At 43.4% G+C, this 21,770-nt stretch overlaps 1 protein-coding gene across 4 annotated transcripts in view; it reads left to right on the top strand.

Moving 5' to 3' along the window:
• Positions 1-21,770, top strand: part of MCM10 (minichromosome maintenance 10 replication initiation factor) — an 84,616-nt gene that overhangs the window by 19,836 nt on the left and 43,010 nt on the right. The window contains exons 12-21 of one of the 4 annotated variants that reach the window (XM_081796047.1): positions 490-600; positions 685-802; positions 2,022-2,250; positions 3,452-3,596; positions 4,226-4,344; positions 6,273-6,386; positions 8,513-8,658; positions 14,791-14,833; positions 14,934-15,048; positions 21,474-21,757. In XM_081796047.1, the coding sequence (XP_081652173.1) occupies positions 490-600; positions 685-802; positions 2,022-2,250; positions 3,452-3,596; positions 4,226-4,344; positions 6,273-6,386; positions 8,513-8,658; positions 14,791-14,833; positions 14,934-15,017 (1,109 nt within the window). In that variant the 3' untranslated portion in view covers positions 15,018-15,048; positions 21,474-21,757. Of the gene's footprint in view, positions 1-489; positions 601-684; positions 803-2,021; positions 2,251-3,451; positions 3,597-4,225; positions 4,345-6,272; positions 6,387-8,512; positions 8,659-14,790; positions 14,834-14,933; positions 16,339-21,473; positions 21,758-21,770 lie in introns of those variants that run through there. The other 3 variants (XM_078450428.2, XM_060659290.3, XM_060659293.3) reach the window with 3 other exon arrangements.

Raw genomic sequence — 21,770 nt, forward strand, 5'->3', positions numbered from 1 at the left:
TACCTTTTCATTAAAACAAGTCTAAGTCAAAGAATGGCACCTCTGCCCTTCTCACTTGGGGCTTTGTTCCTAACAGTGGTGAGGGCCCAGCACAGACCATACCCATCGTGCACGTGCCAGATGTTATGTATGAAATGAGCCCACAGACACCGGTGTTCTAATCATCACTAGAAATAAGATTTATCTGTTCTGTCCTCAAAGTCCTACTAGTCTCATATTAGAGACTAAGGATTCTTTTTTCTTTTGGCCTTCTACCTACTTCATTTACAAACAACTGAGTTGTGAATCTGGAGCTTAAAAAGCGATATCACGAGGGGCACCCGGCTGGCTCATTCAGTAGAGCACAGCACTCTTGACCTCAGGGTTGTGAGTTCAAGCCCCACGTTGAGCGTGGAGCCTACTGGAAAAATAAGGACAAAGAAAGTGACATCACTTGACCTCAAACTGTCTGAACTAGAGTCCTCTAAAGCTGATGTTTGTATATTCCAGGAATACATCAGAAAAGCTTGTCTTGCTCTGAGGAATTCAGGGAACTGATGGACTTGCCTACATTTGGAGCCAGAAACTTGAAACAACATTTAGCCAAAGCCAGGTCATCAGGTAGAGTCAGCCTTCCCCTCTCTGGTGCCCACACTGCATCCCCACGGCCCCTCGGAGCGCCTCAGCCTATGGCTTGTGTTTTAGGGCTGACGGGGAGCCTGAAACCCGCTTTCCAGTCTGTCTCGGCATCAGCCCTCTTGAAGCAGCAGAAACAGCACATGCTGGAGATGAGGAAAAAGAGATCAGAAGAAATACAGAAACGGTAAGAAGGATAGGTTTAATACTCTGTTTAGATAACTCATCTCAGGGATTCTCAGAGCGTCTTAATAGATTTCCAACGTGTGCCTTCAGGTTTTGGATGGTTAGCTACCTTTTTTTAAGTTTGAAAGTTTAAAAACAATTTTAACCTAACCTAAGAAGAAAACATTTTAAGTTCTAGATTTCTGACTCATGCAGAGAATCTGAGACCAGGTGGCACAGGTTATAGTAATTACCATCCCAAGAAGAAGAGAAAGAAACACTTGCAGAGGGTTTTGTGCAGGGCGACGTGTTCCCTCTCATTCTTTAGTTTTGCCACAATTAGTGTCGTAAGTACAGGCAAAGCCAGTGAGTAAATTTTGCAGTTGTTCAGGTAAATGATGAAAATGAGGCAGGGGAAGTGGCGTCCTTTTAGAGGCAAAAGCAAGTAGAAATGGGTACAGAAGGTGAACACGTCAAAGGATCTTGAACTCAGGTTCTCAGAACAGTGATAAGAGCGAGGTTCACAGATGCTCAGTGGGTATGGAGCGCCATGCTGTGTCCTGCATAAATACGGTGTCTCACGCGGCCCTTACCATGATCTGTGAGGTGCTCTTATGCTCATTTTGTGGGTGATACAACTGAGCGCCAGAGAGCAGGTGGTTGATGGAGCCAGGTTTGGACTCACACCTGTTCTGCTCTGGTTTGAACCATTACACTGTCCCAAATCTGGGCCACTGAAAGGCAGTGGTTTAATGAACAGGAAAGTCCAGAGGAAATTCTTTGGAAAAATCTGAGCAATCATTTGGCCTCAGGCAGGTGAGTTTGAGCTGCTGATGGAATATCTTTAGATGCGTGCATCATGTAGCTACATACACACGAGCTAAATAGATACATGGGAGTCGTGGCCTTGTGTGAAATAGGGAGTGCTGTCCTTTTAAAGGTATTACCGTTGGGGCGCCTGGGTGGCCCACATCTCACCTGCAAGGCTGCGTTCTGTAGAGGCACTTGCTAGAAAGCTCGTTGGCAAAAATAGTAATCAGTTCTAAATTGGTAAAATAGTGATCGTATTCTATGAAAAATCAATTAAACCAGAGTTAGTAAAGCCAACGTTTTTCTTCCTGTGTGCCAATCTGAATTATTGACCAAGGAGGGGAGTTATTTTACAAACAGCTACTTACCAGCTGCTCCCCTGCCTGCGGTCTGCCAGTCTGCACATTGTGTGACTGCATATTTCTTTAAAGATTTCTCCAAAGCTCAAGTGGGGTCGAAAGCCTGGCTGTGCCACCCTCTTCTCAACGGGCCCCTTCTTGGTCTCCACAAATGGGGGCTGAGTTCCCCAGCCTGGAAGGAACACCAGCCACACCGATGCCCAAGCTTGGGCGAGGCATCTCAGAAGGAGATGATGTTCTATTTTTTGATGAGTCCCCGCCACCAAGACCAAAACTGAGTGCTTTAGCAGAAGCCAAAAAGGTAAGTGACATCTTTTTTCACCATTTGAATTTGCATTCTGTAGGACCTGACTGGAGTTGCAGACTTTATACATCTATGACCAGGAAAGACAGTAATAGCTTTTTATTGATCATGATAATCAGAGTCAAAGGAATTTTAAGTGATGATGGTATCAACATAATGCCATTAATTTAATGTTAACCTGTTCTCAGCGCTGTTCCTTACACGGCTAAAAGACATTGCGTAAACACTGGCCTGAGAGAGACAAACTAGGAATTACTGAGGCAAGACTGTAAAATGGTGGTTTGAAGAATCCTTCTTTAAAAGAACTCTTACGCAAGAGCTAAGTCACTCTGATCGACGTAGGAGTCGAGAGTGCTCAGAACCTCACCTCTCCACTTCCTGAGTCACTCTGAGCCCCAACTTGAGCCTGTCTTCTCTTTGTTCTAGTTAGTAGCTATACCACATGAAGGGCAAAAGCTAGTTATAAGCCAAAGCTGTATCTGCAGTAAGAATAATGATAATAATTGCGCATGTACCTGTGATCGACACACACATGCCATGTTCTGTGTATAGGTTCATGCTTTGCATGCATTCTCTCATTCTATCCACACAGCCTAGGAAAACATCTCCATGTTATAAAGGCTGAGACGTTAATTTGCATAAGGTTACAAACTAGTAAGTGGCAGAGCTAAAATTCTATCCTAATTCTGATTCTTTTTTTGTTATCTATTTTGAGAGAAAGCGTGAACAGGGGAGGGGCAGGGAGAGAGCGGGAGAGAGAATCCCAAGCAGGCTCCGCACTATCAGTGCAGAGCCCGACATGGGACCTGATCCCATGAACCTTTAGATCGTAACCTGAACCGAAATCAAGACTTGGATGCTTAACCGACTGAGCCACACAGGCGCCCCTCATTCCGTCTGATTCTAAAACAAACTTCCAAAATGTTTATGTGATTCCTCTATGGGTTTTGAAGCCCACAGTGTAGCTGATATGAAACTATTGATATTTAAATAAACTGAAACTTTATTTATTAGCTCATAGACCTGTCTCCATGCTTTAAAATTTTAATAATCGGGTTAATAATGCTAAGCAAAGAGAAGATCTATTTTGCCAATTTGTATGTGAGAACAGAATTCACTGGCTAATAACTAGAAAAAGGATTTAGGATCACAGATACCCGTCTCATCTTTAAGATTTTTATCTCCTCTTTTCTTCTAGTTAGCTGCTATAACCAAATTAAGGGCAAAAGGTCAGCTTCTTACAAAAACAGATCCAAACGGCATTAAAAAGAAGCAGAAGGACCCCCAGGATGTCCTGGAAGTGAAGGAACGTGTAGAAAAGAACAACACATTTTCTCCTCAAGGTACGGTGGATTTCAGAGTTAACAGTGGGAATGAAGCCATCTGTAAGGAGATGTTCTAAACTATAACCATCATCCCTGATATCAAAAGCCATTGTTTTACTTAAATTTACCTCTCTACAACACCTAGATAGAATTTTGACAACTGGAACTGACCGTTTTCTATAATCGCATTAAATTGAAATGAAATTAGGCACAATCTAAGAGCTTGGAAAAAGGTTTCTCACTGGATCTTTGCACAGATATATTAGTATAAAGATTTGCTTTGAAAGGAGCATAATTTCTTAGCAAATTGCCCTGTTTTTATTTTTAAAACTCTGAAGTTGGCAGTGACATTTTACCATCAATTTGTCAAAAGGATTTTTGTTGATGTTTCCTGTCATCAGAGCTCCTATTTTAAGGTGGAAAAGAGATTCTAATTCAGTGGTCAAATCTGCCATACGTCATATTCTAGGCTCTCCTTTTCAGCCTCACTCCTTAAGAGTTTCCCTCTGTTGGTACCTAGTGGGGTAAATTAGGTTTGAAGGGCCTGTTAGGCAGAGAGGGAGAGGACAGGGGTAGCTGAGTCCATGAGGTTCACTGGCTTCCTGAAATTCCTCTGTAATGACCATCGTTTTTCCTTTCTGCTCTAGCTGAAGATGAGTTGGAGCCTGCCAGGAAAAAAAGAAGAGAACAACTTGCCTACCTGGAATCTGATGAATTTCAGAAAATTCTAAAAGCGAAGTCGAAGCACACAGGGGTTCTAAGAGAGGTAAGAGCCCAAAAGGTCAAAGATGACACAGACGACCTTCAGACTTGAGGCTTTTTATTGTGGGACTCACCCGAGACGTAGTTATATGTCTGAGTTGACTTCGAAGAGCAGGAATATTTCTGATAGAATTTAGCTTTGCCTTTGTCCTTGAATTGAAGAATATCATGTAACATTGTTTTAATGGGCCTCAGTATTATAAAAATGTTGTCTTGTAGTTAATGACTTTGAAGTAACATTTAGGCGGTTCACCGCTATTATTTCCTGCCTTGCCTTATGGGAAGGGATTTTTTTCCATTCAAATATTTTTCCATTGGCTTTCCAAATACTGTAAATCAGTAGTTAACAACCCATTGGGCATAGTTGCTTCCAATGCCTCACATTTTGGATTGCTCCTTTATTATCCTGAAATAAAATTCTTGGATAATATAAATTACCTAACTAGAAACTTCAAGGATATCAGTATAATATCCTACGTATAATGTGAAAAGGGGGGAGAGGGGGTTATATTAAAAATATATGTATTTTGTTATATAAATGTGTAGGCACAACTATCCCAGGAAAAATAATGAAGTAGAAGTTGTCGGAGGGGTGGATGATAAATGTAAATGAAACAAGTAGAAATGAAGACTCTCGGTGTGGTCTTTTGGTCACTTAAATACCATGGGTCTCTTTCTTTGATTGTGTGTGTGTGTGTGTGTGTGTGTGTTGTGTGTGTTTAAGCCATGAATAACCCAGGAACCTTTAGAAGATAACAAACTACAGTTGTTCTTCTATATACAGAAGAGTTGTCCAGTTGTATTCTTGGAATATTCAATGGATATCTGAACCATGCACAAATACTGTAGTGTTCTTCAATTTTTGTTAATTATTTTTTTAATGTTTATTTTTGAGAGAGAGTCAGAGTGTGAGTGGGGAGAGAGAGAGGGGGAGACAGAACCCAAAGCAGGCTCCAGGCTCTGAGCTGTCAGCACAGTGCCCAACATGAGGCTCAAACTCATGACCCATGAGATCATGACCTGAGCCAAAGTCAGATGCTTAACCAACTGAGCCACCCAGGTTCCCCTATTGTAGAGTTATTTATAAAGCAGTTAGGTTTGAGAGTTCTAACTGGGTTTTTCATCCACATGGGTGCCGTCTAGAATAGTCAGAAGAATCCCTTGATGTAGAGGGACTGTTGTACACCACAGGTATAGCATCCCTAGTCCCTGCAAGTAGCAGAAGTAGGAATCACTGGGGTAACAAAAAAAAGTACTCCCACCAGTTTTCACAGTGTCCTCACAGGGACAGTTTCTGTCCTTATTTAGTGTCAACACTCTGAATACTCCGCTCTTTTGATAAACTACTGACTCACGAGACAGTTAAATATCCCACCATTCTACTAGACCTGAAACTTGGTCCGGAGAGATGCTCGAGCCAGCCCAGGAAGGCTGCAGAGCTGAGTTCTTTGCCTCTGTGGTCACCAAAGGCCTTGGGCCCTGTGTAGCTGCTCCAACTGCAGAGCTGTGACCACATTCTGCTGTAAATATCTCTCTGCCCTCCTGCCTACTCCCTGTTAGTCCAAACAACCAGGGATTACTCCGGCCAAGTGCTTGGTCCGGAAAATAGTATCGAATAGACTGGGCTGCCAAGTGGGGAGGCACTGAATACCTTACATAGCTTGAGTCTATATTGGAACACTAGAAATGATTCTCTTTTGGTTTACATTTGACATGTTCTGTTTCTTAGTCATGGATGCTTTCCCACTGTTTTCTGGAAAATTAAGAGCTTGTGTCTACTTTTGATTGTCTTTTGGTTTGCAGTTCATTGAGGTCTTATCAGATGTCCTCATAATGGTTAGCTTGGCTTTTCAGTTTTTATTATTACTGAACTGGTGCCTTGAGTATGTGTTGGATTTGGTACAAGGTCTTCTGTGTGCCTTGTCATTCCAGGCAGAGGCTGAGCTGCAGGAACGCTATTTTGAGCCACTGGTGAAAAAAGAACAAATGGAAGAAAAGATGAGAAGCATCAGAGAAGTGAAATGTCGAGTAGTAACATGCAAGACGGTGAGTGGGGGAGATGGTTCTAACCTTGGGCTCTGTTTTGAGCTGCTGTGACTCAGCAGAACATAGAGAGATTGTGGGATATGGGGCCATGTCTTGTGACCAGAGTCCTGCCTGGGTCATTTCATTAGATTGGAAACCAAACTGCTCACAACAGCCAAGGGCCTGGCTGCCTGCCGACTTGGCCTCCTGGCTCTGGTGGCAGAGCATTGGTGGTGACAGTCTTCTCTCATCTGACCTCTGTTCCTGGTTTTACAGACTTCTCTTCCCCTTTGTCCATCGGACCCCATATATTCTTCCGTGTCCTTCTCAAGTTTCTAGCACACCCTCAGTCCACAGTTCAGTCCTGGGACCTTGCCTGAACGATTTCCTTTGGCATTACATGTTATGATCAACTATTATTGCCTCTTTCTACTCAGGGCTTAACCTACTAAATTGAATTTGAAGGCAAAGTGTAAATTGCATTATATTCTTTGTAGAATTTTTACCCTTAGTCTCTTAGAAAACGGTAAATCCCCTGTCCTTCAACATTAGTAAAATAGGACCAAAAAAAGTTCTCGCAGAACAGTATCCTGCCATCAGCACTCACTTTATACCGCTTCGCTAATCCCCCTCGTAAGCACTTACAAGAGGAGAAAGAGACTTAGTTCATCCAGTACGATTTTCTCTATCCCTTTTCAAACCGTAGACTCTGCTTTACATTTAGGGGACAGCCCGGAGCCAGCTGTCACCAAAAGGCAGGGCTTCCTTGAGAAAGTTCAGAATAATTTTAGCTCAGGTAACAACTTTTACTCTGACAAAACAGCAAACCTAGGGATATAGCTGGTGTGTTAGTTTTCTGTTGCTTCCCTGACAAATAACCACTAACTTGATAGTTTAAACAACACAGCTTTATTATCTTGCATTTCTGTCAGCCAGAAGTCTCTGTGGGTCTCACGGAGCTAAAATCCAGGTGTGGCAGGACTGCATTCCTTCTGGAGGTTCGAGGGGAGGATCTGTTACCTGGCCTTTCCCAGCTTCTAGATCCCACCCGTGTTCTTTGGCTTGCAATCCCTTCCTCCATCTTCAGAGCCCCCCAGTCACATCCTCTGACCTCCTCCCTGTGGATTCCCACCTTCACTTTTAAAAGCCCTTGTGATTCCATTGGGCCCACCTGAAAATCCAGGATCGATTCCCAATCTTACGGTCAACGACCCTGATCCACCTTTGCCGTGTAACCTGACGTGCCCACGGGTTCCCCAGGGGTAGGGGGTGTATGTCTCAGGGGGGCGGTGCTATTCTGCATACCACTCTGCTCTGCGCTTTCTGAGGCTCAGAACCAAAAGTCACTTATCTAGATTCTGATTACCAGAAATCACGTTGCTGTGTCCCAGCACCTGTTGTGATGTTCACCCACCATTTCCTTCTTTTTTTTTTTTTTTTTTTTTTAATGTATCCTACAGTTCCATTTATACAGAGTACAAAACCAGGCAGACCAATGTTTGCTGTTCGAAAGCAGGGTAGTGATTACCCCTGGGGTGCGAGTGGAGCAGTGCCTAGACAGGGCACGGGGAGGGCTTCCCATGTGCTGGGGACATTCTGTTCCTTAGTCTCGATGCTGCTTGTTGTTCCCTATTCTCTTCAACACTTTTGAGGGTCAAAATTACAAGTGAGTGACTTCATATCTCTGTCTTGGTTTTGCTGCTTATGAAAGACAAATAGGAATAATCTTAAGTACTTCTCTGAGGCCTTTTAAGAAGAAACAAAAGGGCTACTGAAGAGGCCCTAGTGTCATCCTATAACCGAGCAACTGCAGTGAATTTAGGACAGACCCGATGAAGCTATTGAGAGGTTTCCACTGCTTTTGTTCTTCCCTTACTGTTGTCTTGATGTTCCAGAAAGTTATTATGTACTTGATGCCTGACCAGCACTTGTGGCCAACAGGAGGGGAAGTGGCATCATTACGCAGGACTCCAGAAACCACAGGGGTCCTCACAACTAGTAGTTAAGGTGGTTTCTCTGCTCCCAGCTGTCTGGCTGGTGGTGAGAAACGGGAAATCCTCATGGAACAGATTGCCCTCCTAGCAGCTAGCCAGTTTCTCCTCCCAAGCTCCTGACCAGATGTGTGCCCTCCTGTTGGTTTCATGCAGTGTGCCTACACCCACTTCAAGCCTTTGGAGACCTGCGTCAGTGAGCAGCACGACTATCACTGGCATGACGGCCTAAAGAGGTTTTTCAAGTGTCCCTGTGGAAACAGAAGCATCTCCCTTGACCGGCTCCCCAAAAAGCACTGCAGGTAGGAGAATTGATTCTTGAACCTTTCTCCAGTTCCTTTGTGATGCCGTTCTACTGGAACATTGAACGATCCTTTTTGAGCTTCAGGCCTTATTTCTGTGCCTCATTGAGCTCCCAGCTATCCCTAAAATCTCTTGGTGGGAAGGGACCCCACCTTCTTCGCTGCTGTATCCCTGCTACTTAGTACAATGCTCAGCCCACAGTGGGTACTCACAAATGTTTGTTCAGTGAAAGACAGAAGTCATTTCTCTGAAGGTACTACAGTTCCTGGGACAAGAACGAGGGAACCAGAACTGGGGTAGAACCCGAGAGCAATGAGCTAATTTTTGTGGCCACTTTTGCCTGGGAGCATTGGCAGACTCTAGGCGGGCAGATGGGAAGCTGAGGGTCTGGGTCTTGCCTCGGTGGAAGACCACTAGCAGAACTGTTGATGGAGATTGGGGCTCTCCAAGAGTGGTTGGTATCTGTATCGGGATATCTGTGTTTGATTCCCTTTTACTAGTTGTTTTCAGAGCACTGATCTAAAGGACCATCCCACTCAGAAGTAGAATCCCTGATTAGGATCACGTTAAATGAATCAAATAGTTTTGTGGGGACTTATGGCTTTTACATATGAGGTCATCCATTTTTTAAGATCATGGAGTATCTTTCCATTTATTCATCTCCTCCTCTATGGCTTTTATTGATTTTTAAAATGGTCTCCACTGAGATGTTGAGTATTCTTAATTAATTCTTAGATGTGTCATAGTTTTCACTGATACTCTGAATGGCAACTTATTTCCCAGCATAGTTTCTAGTTGCTTGTTGTTGGTGTAGAGAACTGTTACTACTTTTTTTATAAGTTGATCTTGCCCCTGGCAAGCTTATCGAACTCTTATTCCAGTAATTTGTTGATTTCTCTACGTAGTTGATCATCCACAAATAAAGATGATTTTACCTATTTTGTTCCCACTCTTACACCCTCTATCTCTTTCTTGATCGGGTTAGCCAGACCTCCAATACCATGTTAAATAGCAGTGATGATAGTGGGCTTCCATTTCTTGACTGACTTTGCATATTTTGGAAATTAACCTCTTGGCTGATAAATGGCTTGTAAACATTTTCTCCAGTGCTGTAGGCTGTCTTTTCATTTTGCTTCTTGTTAATTTCACCGTGTAGAGGAAGCTTTCAAGTTTGATGTGGTCCTATTTATTGACTTCTGCTTTTGTTGCTTGAGGTTTTGGCATCATGTTTAAAAAAAATCATTGCCAAGACCAGTATCAATGAGCTTTTTCTACATTTTCTTCTAGGAGTTTTATGTCTTAACGTTTAAGTATTTCATTCATTTCAAGTTAGTTTTTGTGAGGGAGGTGTGATAATGGTCCAATTTCATTGTTACGTGTGTGTTTTTACAGCATCCCCAGCACTGTTTGTTGAAGAGACTATCCTTTCCCCATTGGGTATCCTTGGCCCCTTGTTGAATATTAGTTGAAACATTAATTAACTATATATATGGAAAGATCTGTGCTTTCTATTTTGTTTTATTGGTCGCTGTATCTATTTTTTGTGCCAGTACCGTATTATTTTTATTACTGTGGCTTTCTAGTATAGTTTGAAATCTGTAAGCATGATACCTCCATCTTTGTTCTTTTTTTCTCAGCATTGCTTTGGCTATTCAGGGTCTTCTGGGTCTCCACAAATACTAGGGTTGTTTCTTCTTTTTTTGAAAAATGCCTTTGGTATTTTGATGGGGATTGCATTAAATCTCTTGTACATGGCTTTGGGTAGTATGGCCATTATAACAATATTAACTTTTTCAGATCCATGAACTTAGGGTATCTCCATTCATTTGTGTCTTCAGTTTCTTTCAAGAAAGTCTTGTAGATTTCCATTCACTTCCTTGGTTAAATTTATTACCAAGCCTTTAATTTTTTTTTTTTTTTTTTTTTTTGATGCTATTGTGAATGGGATTTTTTTTTTTTTTTTTTAATTTCTTTTTCAGGTGTAAAGGAATGCAGTTGATTTCTGCTATGTTGATTGTATATCCTGCTGCCCTACTGAAATCATTGATTAATAACTCCAACAGTTTTTTGATCTCTGGGATTTTCTATATATATATAAGATTGTATCATCAGCAAAAAGCAACAATTTTACTTCTTTTCCAATTTGGATGCTGTTTATTTCTTTGTCTTGCCTAATTTCTCTAGCTAAGACTTCCAGTGCTCTACTGAATAGGAGTGGTGAGAGTGGGCATCCTTGTCTTGTTCCTGATCTTAGAGGAAATGCTTTCATTTTATCACCGTTGAGTATAATGTTAGCTGTGAGTTTGAGACCTTATTAATGTGTTCCTTCTACACCCAGTCTGTGAAGGATTTTTATCATGAAAGGGTGTTGTATTTTGTGAAAAGCTTCCTGTGTATCGAGATGATTATGTGATTTTTATTTTCATTTTATTAATGTGATATATTACATTTATTGATTTGCATATGTTGAACCCTCCTTGCATCACAGGGATAAATCCCACTTGGTTGTTGTATATAAATCCTTTTAATGTGTTCTTGAATATGATTTGCTAATGTTTTGTTGAGAATTTTTGCATCTGTATTCATCAGAGATATTGTCTACCTTTTGATTTTCTTGTGGTATCCTTATCTGGTTTTGGCATCAAAGTGATGCTAGTTTCATAGTGTTTGGAACTATTCCCTCCTCCTCAATATTTTGAAAGTTTCAGGAGGATTAGTGTTAATTCTTTAAATGTTTGGTAGAATTATCCATTGAAGCCATCTGGTCCTGGAGTTTTCAGTGTTGGGAGGTTTTTTTTGATGACTGATTCAATGTCTTTATTCATTATTGGTCTGTTCAGATTTTCAGTTTCTTTTTCATTCAGTCTTAGGTTTCTAGAAATACATCTATTTCTTCTAGGTTATGTAATTTGTTGGCATATAATCTTTCATAGATCTTTCATGATTCTGTTTTTTTGTTCTTGTAATGTTTTTATTTATTTTTGAGAGAGAGAGGGAGAGAGAAAGAAAACACAAGCTGGGGAGGGGCAGAGAGAGAGGGGGGACAGAGGATTTGAAGCAGGCTCTGAGCTGATAGCAGCAAGCCTGATGTGGGACTCAAACTCATGAACCGTGATATCATGACCTGAGCTGAAGTCGGACGCTCAACCAACTGAACCACCCAGGTGCCCCAATCCTGTGCATTTCTGTAGTATGTTTTAATTTTTTTTTTTTTAGGTTTATTCATTTTTGAAAGACAGAGAGCACCCAGGGGCGGGGTGGAGAGAGAGGGGGACACAGAATCTGAAGCAGGCTCCAGGCTCAGAGCTGTTAGCACAGAGCCCGACGCGGGGCTCAAACTCACGAACTGCAAGATCATGACCTGAGCCAAAGTGAGATGTTCAACCGACTGAGCCACCCAGGGGCCCCTGTAGTATGTTTTAATGTCTCCTCTTTGATTTCTAATTTTATTTGAGTCTTCTTTTTTTTCTTAGTCTAGCTAAAGGTTTGTCAATTTTGTTTATCTTTTCAAAGAATCAGCTCTTAATCTCTCTCTTTTCTATTGCTTTCTGGTCTCTATTTTCTTCTGATCTTTGTTACTTTCTTCCTTCTGCTAACTTTGGGCCTAGTTCTTTTTTTTTTTCTAGCTCCTCAAGGTGTAAAATTCGGTTGTTTGAGATCTAATTTATTTATTTTTAATGTTTATTTATTTTGAAAGAGAGCGCATGCACCCGCACGAGTAGAGGGAGGGGCAGAGAGAGAGGACAGATAGAATCCCAAGCAGGCTCTATGCTGTCAGCACGGAGCCCAATGTGGACCTTGTTCCCACAAACTGTGAGATCATGACTGGAGCCAAAATCAAGAGTCGGACGCTTAACCAACTGAGCCACCCAAGTGCCCCTGAGTGTATTATTTCTTTAATGCCTTTGATGACTTCCTGTTTGACCTAAGCGTCAGTAATGTTTAATTTTCAAATATATGGGATTGATTTTTAGCCATCTTTTTCTTTTTTTAAATTTCTGACTTTATTGGATTATCCTTAAAGGACAGAATTTGTATGAGTGTTTAAGTATTTATCTGTGTATTGATACTTGACTTCTGCCACATATTTTAATAGCAAGAGCTTATGTAAAACATTTGAGTACCAGAAAAATTCTGTTAATAAGCAGTAGGTACAACTCACAAATGGAAGAACAGGATGCTTTTTCATCCTGGGGTGCCTGGATGGCTCAATAGGTTAAACGTCCGACTCTTGATTTTGGCTCAGGTTGTGTGATCTATCTCGCAAGTTCGTGAGTTCAAGCCTTCAGTCGGGCTCCACACTGATAGTGCAGAGCCTGCTTGTGATTTTCTCGCTCTCTCTCTCTCTCTCTCTGTCTCTGTCTCTCTCTCTTTCTGCCCCTCTCTAGCTAGGGCACATTCTCTCTCTCGCTCTCGCTCTCTCTCAAAATAAACTTTTTTTTAAGATGCTTTTTCATCCTCCAGGTGGTTGCTGTTATTTTTGTAACAACTGTTTTTCTGGACTTTGTCTTGTCAATTCTTTTTTTTTTTTTTTTTTTTTTTAATTTTTTTTTTTTTAACGTTTATTTATTTTTGAGACAGGGAGAGACAGAGCATGAACGGGGGAGGGGCAGAGAGAGAGGGAGACACAGAACTGGAAGCAGGCTCCAGGCTCTGAGCCATCAGCCCAGAGCCCGACGCGGGGCTCGAACTCACGGTCCGTGAGATCGTGACCTGAGCTGAAGTCGGACGCTCAACTGACTGAGCCACCCAGGCGCCCCTGTCTTGTCAATTCTTGATCTAGAGTAGAAGAGGGCAACCTTTTTCTGTCAAAGGCCAGATACTAAATGTTACATTTCATGAACCAGATGGTCTGTTTCATAACTACTCTACTAGGTGTTATAGCTCAAAAGCAACCACAGGTAATATAGAAGCAAAAGGACATGGCTGTGTTCAAATAAAATTTAATTTATAAAAACAGGTGGCAGGCTGGATTTGGTCCATGGGTTGTAATTTACCGACCCCTGAGTAGAATTTTTTATATACAATTTTGTCATTGATCTACAAGTAGTCTAGAAAATTTCTCTCAACAGATATTGAGGCAATCTTTAGACAGGGAAGGTGGTGGAGAGGGTTAGAGCCAAGGCCACTGGCATGCTGACTCTCAGGGCAGGAACAGAGTCTAGATTTTCAGGAGGAAGAATGGGGCAGGTATAGGGCAATCCCTATGCCCTAGAGCATCTCAAATCCAAGGGTACCGGAAGCCATATTTCCATGAGTTGATTGTATTTGTTTTGCCTATTTCAGCAGAGTGAACTTTGTATAAAAATAAGTTTTCTTGGGGCGCCTGGGTGGCTCAGTCAGTTAAGCGTCTGACTTCAGCTCACCACCTGTAGGTTCAAGCCCCGCGTTGGGGGCTGTGCTGACAGCTCAGAACTTGGAGCCTGCTTCAGATTCTGTGTGTGTGTGTGTGTGTGTGTGTGTGTGTGTGTGTGTGTGTGTGTCTCCCCCTTCCCCCACTTGCTGGCTCGCTCTCTCTCTCTCTCTCTCTCTCAAAAATAAATAAATACTTAAAAATATTTGTTTTAAATAAGTTTTCTCTGTAGTAGCCTCATCTCTTCTCAGGGTTGGGCTCCCTCACCATGTTAAAAAAATGAGAACAAGGGTCTCTAGGCCCTTTGAACAATAAGAGAGTACACATCTTTAGGTTTGAAAAAGGGGGAAAGATTGTCCAGACCAGAAGGACAATAAGAAGTTTCTTATCACAAACTTTTAGTTCCAGAAAAGGGGACGGGGAAAGCTCTAGACTGTATGGTGTCAGAAGGCTAGCTTCCTCTTCTTAGTCTCTTCCCGATGCCTGTCAGGAGAAACCAAGCTTGTGCTCATCACCTGCAGTGAACATACGCTGTTCTGCTTTCATTTGATGTTCCATGTCTGAAAGCTCTAGCTTTTTACAGATTTGAAGGCTGTTTCTCATATCTTCGGAGTGTGTATTTTCAGTAGCTTTAGAACTTAGCCCATAATTATGAGTGTTACCTTGATCAGCTTGTTTGAATGGCAGATACTCTTCCTGTGAGTGCAGCGAACCCCATTGTCTCTATGTACCTGCCTGTGCCTCACCACTGAGTAAATCCGATCTTTTCTTGTTTCAGTAATTGTGGCCTCTTCAAATGGGAACGAGATGGAATGCTAAAGGTAGGTCATTTGCAAGGTGACCGATTTTAGTGACCCATGCAAATAATGTTGACCCATTTTTTTTTTTTTTTTTTTTACTAAACTGTTTTCATTTTTCTAGGAAAAAACAGGCCCAAAGATAGGAGGCGAAACCCTGTTACCAAGAGGAGAAGAACATGCCAAATTTCTGAATAGCCTTAAATAGCCCTAACTTCAAACAGGTACCCACGACCTATGTTACTTCTTGTGGGTCTGGAGGGGCAAGGGTGTTGGCTCTGTATCACTCAGGTTCTGATTGGCACAGTCCAAACATGTGTTACGCCTACACGTTCTGCCTTCCTATTTTGTTTCGGGTTGGCTTAACGCCAAATTTAACGCTGGCTTTTCATTGGTAAATCAAAAAACCATCGTCTTCCCTGTTGTCACTACTGATGGCTCCATTCATGCAAATTCTTTGCCCAGAAACTATGTGTCTTGGGTTATAGAGTGTCCAGTGTTGCTTCTTTACCGGAATAAGGTTCTAATATTTGCATGGACACACAGAGGCAAAAGAATTAATTTAGCTTCCAGGCTTCAGTTTTCCCATCTGGAAAATGAGGGGGCTTGGAGTAAATGATTTTGAAGTGTATCTTTTAGGACTCAAATTCTACAAATAATGTTTCCTAGAAAAAATAAATTATCTTTACCATATAGATAATTATAGTCACCATTGACATAGTCTTGATATATTGATATTAAGGCCAGGTTCCTTCTTTCATTTCTGTTGTTACCTCTTTCTTGTTTTTTCAAATTGATTAATTCACTGAATCATGTGGCATTTAATTCATATCTAGATGGTTCTCTGTGCTTTTACAATATTGTAGTACTCAAAACTATGGTTTTTAATGGCTCATTTAGAGTAGATTTTGTTTGTCCCATAAGCTTGAAACAGAGTTATGTATTTGAAGAAGGTCACAACTGAGTGGCTGCTGAGGACTTGAACTCCAGGCTGCTCCTTGAGCAATCCCCTTCCTATGAAAGACACACGGTCCTGTTTGAACCAAGGGTGCCATTAGAGTCCCCGTTCCCTTGTGTATGGTATATTGTACAGAAGTACTGTAATATTCTTGTAAAGGTTGATGGTGAGCTGAATGCCTTCCTTTTTTATAATTTGATTTTAATTTTTAAATAATTTAAAAATATCACTTAAATACTTCTCAGTTACTCTAGATCTTGGGGGAGCTTTCATTTGAGGTCTTTTGTGTGTATGCTTTCTTCAAGTATTCAGGGATAAGAGGGGGTGGGTGGGCCAGAAGGGGGACTTAGTTGCTTGCATTATAGATACAATTCATCATTGAGATAAGTCTTTTAATACTATCCTTTTTATCAATGTATTAAATGCTTTTATATAAATCCAAAACATGTGTTTAATTTTTCCTTACTCAGCTGTTGGCAATATAGGGTTTATTATATATTCATAGGCCATCCAAACAGAGTTAGAATGCAGTGATCTAGATTAGCAAACAAAAATTGTACCTCACAGAAAAGTAGTTTCCTTTGTTTTACATATTACGTGAATGTTCTTTTCAGGCATATCCCTCAAACATTGTCATTCCCTTACAAAGCTCTCTCCTTGCAAAGCTTTGTGAAAACTTCTTCAAAAAAGCTTTGTGAAAACTTTTAAGTTTATTTACTTTGAAAGAGAGAGCGCAAGTAGGGGAGGGGCAGAGAGAGAAGGAGAGAGAGAATTACCAAGGTGACAGTGCGGAGCCCAATGTGGGGCTCAAACCCACAAACTGCAAGATCATGATCTGAGCCAAAGTCGGATGCTTAACCGACTGAGCCACCCAAGTGCCCCAACTTTGTGAAAACTTATTAATCTAACTATACAGATTTTTTTTTTTTTTCAACGTTTTTTATTTATTTTTGGGACAGAGAGAGACAGAGCATGAACGGGGGAGGGGCAGAGAGAGAGGGAGACACAGAATCGGAAGCAGGCTCCAGGCTCCGAGCCATCAGCCCAGAGCCTGACGCGGGGCTCGAACTCACGGACGGCGAGATCGTGACCTGGCTGAAGTCGGACGCTTAACCGACTGCGCCACCCAGGCGCCCCAGATTTTTTTAATCATAGAAAATAGGCTTAACAAAGTAGGCATCACTGGTCAAAACTTAATTTTATTGGGGCGGCTGGGTGGCTCAGTCAGTTAAGTGTCTGACTTCAGCTCAGGTCATGATCTCATGGTTCGTGGGTTCAAGTCTCGCATCAGGCTCTGTGCTGACAGCTCGGAGCCTAGAGTCTGCTTTGGATTCTGTGTCTCCCTCTCTCTGCCCCTCCCCTGTTTGCAGTTTCTTTCTCAAAAATAAACATTAAGAAAAAAATTAAAAATAAAACAATGTCCAAAATGCCACACGTTTGGCAAGTCCAATCTCTAAAAATACAGATTGCTCCATTACTAATTTCCTAGTAAATGTGGCCGCCCAGATTCCCATTCATGTTACCTTTGGCATGTTACTCCCTGCCCGGGAAGAATGAGTGAGATTGGCTTTTAGTGAAAGAATTCTGGGTGGAATTTGAAATCGCCAAGGCATAACTGGGCCCTTGTTAAGGATAGAGGTAAAACGAGGTAGTAGATTTCTGATTTCCGCCAGAGTGCTTTATCTAGAGCCAACATGCCCAGCATAACCTTTGACAAGGACAAGCTGTTTTGTTCTTTCAAACTGGCCCCTCACCCAGACCATTGTTGATTTTTCACTTTTGTATGAACTAAGTGTTCTTTTCTGCAGGCATGGGTGGCTGCGGGTCTGGCCGCGAGGCAGAGTCCATCAGCTGCCAGCCACCTGGTTGCTAGCTCTCACCAGAGGGCACATGTGTTATTACCAAGACGAGCCAAAATGTGGCTCCATTTTCCTGGCTAAGGTGGACCGCAGTGCTTTGCTTTTTCTCTGTTGCACAACTGGATGTGCAAGCACACACATCTTCCTCATTAACCCAGGGTTACCAACATAAAAGTTCAGAGACTGGATCTGACCAACAGACGGCAGTTTCATGTGGGTAAAGTGCAAGCTCTCCGGCGCCCCTGGCCCCACAGCCGGCGGGCCTGCCTCGGGATCAGAGCTGGCGGTCAGCCAAGCTTGCGCTGCTTGTGCCCAGCTGTCAAGCCCAGCCAGCTGGTTGACCATCTCTTGCTTCACCTGGTGGCCCAGCTAAAGACAGGCAGGAACTGCTCCTCCATGAGAATGTATCCAGGTGTGGGATCAGGTACTAACGCGGAGCCCCTCCTGCTAGAGCAAGACTGGGGCAGGGGTGTCTCCGGCCAGCTCCGCCAAGGCTCCCGGAGTGCACACGGGCCCCACTGTGCCTCTCCTGCCCAGTAATCCAGAGCGGAACAGCTCTGACCTTTGTCCCACTAAGGCCGGCTGTTTCTCCAGTTTAGACCAGAGACGGGCGGGGGCGCCTGGCCGGCTCAGTCGGAAGAGCATGCGACTCTTGACCTTGGGGTCGTGAGTTTGAGCCCCACATTGGGTGTAGAGATTACTAGATCACGGATGTGAGACGGCAGGCAGACAGCAAAACTCCATTCCTTTCTGTTGAGATTTATGTTTGGAAACTTTGAAATATCCCTTCTCAAATAATCTGTCTCCTTTGGTGATAAGTAAAAATAGTGATGAAATACTGAGGCGTCTGCAAAGTTTTTACTTTATACCAGTTTTTTCCAGTGCGATCACGTTCTCATTTAAAGCTGCTGGTACTTTCAGTGAAGGCTGCAGAGAAGAGCAGGCGTCTGAAGGAGAAAACGGGCCGAGGGCAGAGGGGCGGCTGGTGGAAATGTGTGTCTCCTGTAGACGGAGTGTGCACTAATAACCTGGGGAAGTGTGATGTGGACACTAGAGTGGAAGGTGACATTTGCAGTCTGAGGGGGCACATGGCTAGTGGATCATGAAAGAGTTCCCCCTTCCCGACCTTTCCGCCAGTATCCTCAGTTTGCTTGGTTTAAGAAACGTTGGCAAAAGTGTCCATCCAGTGATGGAAAGTACATAACCTCTTTGAAGAGAAATCTTATTTATCCAGTTTAACGTGTGTAAGTCACGACTTAGCATTTCGTTTCCAGAAATCTGCCTTAATAATAGAGGAATGGGTGAATAAAGTCTAGCATGTTCACTATGTGGAGAGGGAGCAAAGACACACACAAACAGCCCCCCCCACCCCCGCCGTGGGGGCCATGTGATAGAAATATAAAATAGGGCTTATTGAAGGAAAACTGAGGCACACAGACAATCCCCTGAGTAGCCGTTACCTCACAGAAGTGAGCTGGGACCGGATGGAGCCTCACCAGCTCCACCACGAAGAGGCTTCCGGTAAAAGAATCCTGTTCCGTGATGCTTCTCCTTGCTTCTGGAAAGAAGCAAGGAACATGCCCGTGACGACATAATAATGAGCCGCTGGGTCAAGGCAAATACTCGGGTTAGAAAGAGGGAGCTTTCAGGGCTCAACTTCCGGTCTCGGCCAGTTCTGTGTGGCCAAGATCTGCTAAGTGTCTCATTTCTGCACTGGATGTGGGGTGAGCTGGGTTTGCGCAATCACGTGTTCTGTTGCCTTTTAAAGAATGAAGTACGTGTGTGAGAAGAGACAGAAAAAGTGGAAGGAGGGGTGCCTGGGTGGCTCAGTCAGTTAAGCGTCTTGATTTCGGCTCAGGTCATGATCTCACAGCTCCGGAGGTAGAGCCCCACTTCGGGCTCCTCAGTGACAGTGTGCTGAGCCTTCCTGGGATTCTCTCTCTGTCCCCTGTTCCTCCCGACTCATGCACACCTGTCCCTGTCTCTCTCTCTCTCTCTTTCTCTCTCTCTCTCTGTCTCAAATAAATTTTTTAAAAAATGGAAGGATGCACCCCAAACGACTGACAGGGCTTACCTTGAATTAGAGAGGCAAGAAGGCAAAACTCCTCCTGTGTACTGGATTTCTTTCTTCCTTAATATTTTATCTTTAAGTAATCTCTGCACCCACTGAGGGGCTTGGACCCACAAGCCTGAGGTCAAGGGTCCCACGCTCTACCGACTGAGCCAGCCAGGTTCCCCATGTGTCATGGATATCTGTGCTGCTTGAATTTGCTACATTGAGCACCTATTGTAAATGAAATAATTTCCTAGTAGAAATGTCTTGTTTAAAAAAAAGAGAGAAAAGAAAAGATCCGGGGCGCCTGAGGGCAGGGGGTAGGGGGAGATTGGGTAAGAAGCAGCAAAAGTGTAAAGAACATTTTAAGTGGTGAAATGGCAGTTTTCAGTTGAACATTTTGTGCATGTTTTTCCAGTTCTGAGGAGTTTTCATTACCCTCCTGATTTCCTTTTGGAAGCATTCTAATTTGATCCCACAGACAGCAAAGGGGTGTGTTGGTAGCACAGCACACAAGCACACGCCTCGGCGATTTCCTAAAGAGCGTAATCCGATTATTCCGAAGGCTCAGCTGCCAGTCCTCAAGGCATGTTCATTCATCAGAAGCTCGTCACGCCGCTGAAAAATTGGGCACTGCTTGGGCTTTGGTTGTGCTGGGACTTGTGTCCCAAACCTGAGTCTCCAAAGGGTGAATCCCCACACTCCTGAGAAGAGAACAACTTCTCCATCCCACCTGCCCATGTAACAGCATTTAATGACAGGGTTTGCCCGGTGCCCTTCTTGGCTTCTGAAGGCCAGTTTCGCTCCTGCTTGGAGTTTTTGAAAGAAAACACAGGGCTGACGAGGTGATTTGGAAAATGCCCAATTTCTTAATCACTAGATTTTATCGGTCTTTTAAAAGATTACTTAAAGGGGCGCGTGGCTGGCTAGGCCAGTTAAGCGTCCGACTTCGGCTCAGGTCATGATCTCACGGTTCGTGAGTTCGAGCCCCGCATCGGGCTCTGTGCTGACAGCTCAGAGCCTGGAGCCTGCTTCAGATTCTGTGTCTCCCTCTCTCTCTGCCCCTCTCCTGCTCACACTGTCTCTCTCTGTCTCAAAAATAAATAAATATTAAAAGATTACTTAAAAATACATGCATTCATTACAAAACTGTCCTGATCTCACCCCACCTCTGATGGAGTATTGTACCACCGTTGAGCAGCTTTTCCTTAAACAAAGTCCCCCTGTGCTGCCCTGGGATCCTCAGAAGCAGGCTCGACTAGCTGGCCAGGGACCCACGTCTCTGGGGGAGCAGAGGGCTCAGGGGTGGGGACAGGTGTCCTTTGTATTTTCTAATCTACTGTGACTCCACTGCCTGCTGCTCTTGTTCTTGGTGGTTTTGTGTTCTTAGTGTGGGATTCCTGAAGGTGGTTGGAAGCAAGGATGAAGTGGGGTAGATGCTGAGTCCGGGGCAGGAAGCAGAGTGGTTGAGAGGAGAAGAAAGGGGCACTGGTAGGAGCTGAATTGTGTGCCTGGTGTCCTAATAAGAAGATAAAGCATGTGACTCCTGATCTTAAGATTTAAAAAAAAAAAACTTAAGGGGCCCCTGGGTGACTCAGTCAGTTAAGCATCCAACTCTTGATGTTGGTTCAGGTCATGATCTCGCGGTTCGGGGGTTCAAGCCCCACATCGGGCTCACTCTGACAGTGCGGAGCCTGCTTGGGATTCTCTCCTCCCCCTCCCCTGCCCTCGTGCTCGCTTGCTCTCAAAATAAATGGACTTCTTTTAAAAAAAGTTATATCAAGAAGAGAAGAGAGACACAGAGACCCCATGACAACAGGTGCAGATATTGGAGTGACACAGCCACAAGCCAAGGAGGCCCTGGAGCCGCCAGAAGCTGCAGCAGGCAAGGCAGGATCCTCCCGTAAAGAGAGGGAGGGAACACGGCTCTGCAGACACCTTGAATTGGGACCTCTAGCCTCCAGACCTGTAAGAGAATAAATTGTTACTTTTTAAAGCCACCCAGTTTGTTGCGCGTTGTTATGGCAGCCCTGAAGTAACCTGGGCACAAGGCAGAAGAGTGAGGTGACCCCCGATGCTAAATTTCAGCTC

The sequence above is a fragment of the Panthera onca genome, chromosome B4, assembly GCF_046562875.1.
Source record: "Panthera onca isolate mPanOnc1 chromosome B4, mPanOnc1 haplotype 2, whole genome shotgun sequence".
Lineage (NCBI taxonomy): Eukaryota > Metazoa > Chordata > Mammalia > Carnivora > Felidae > Panthera > Panthera onca.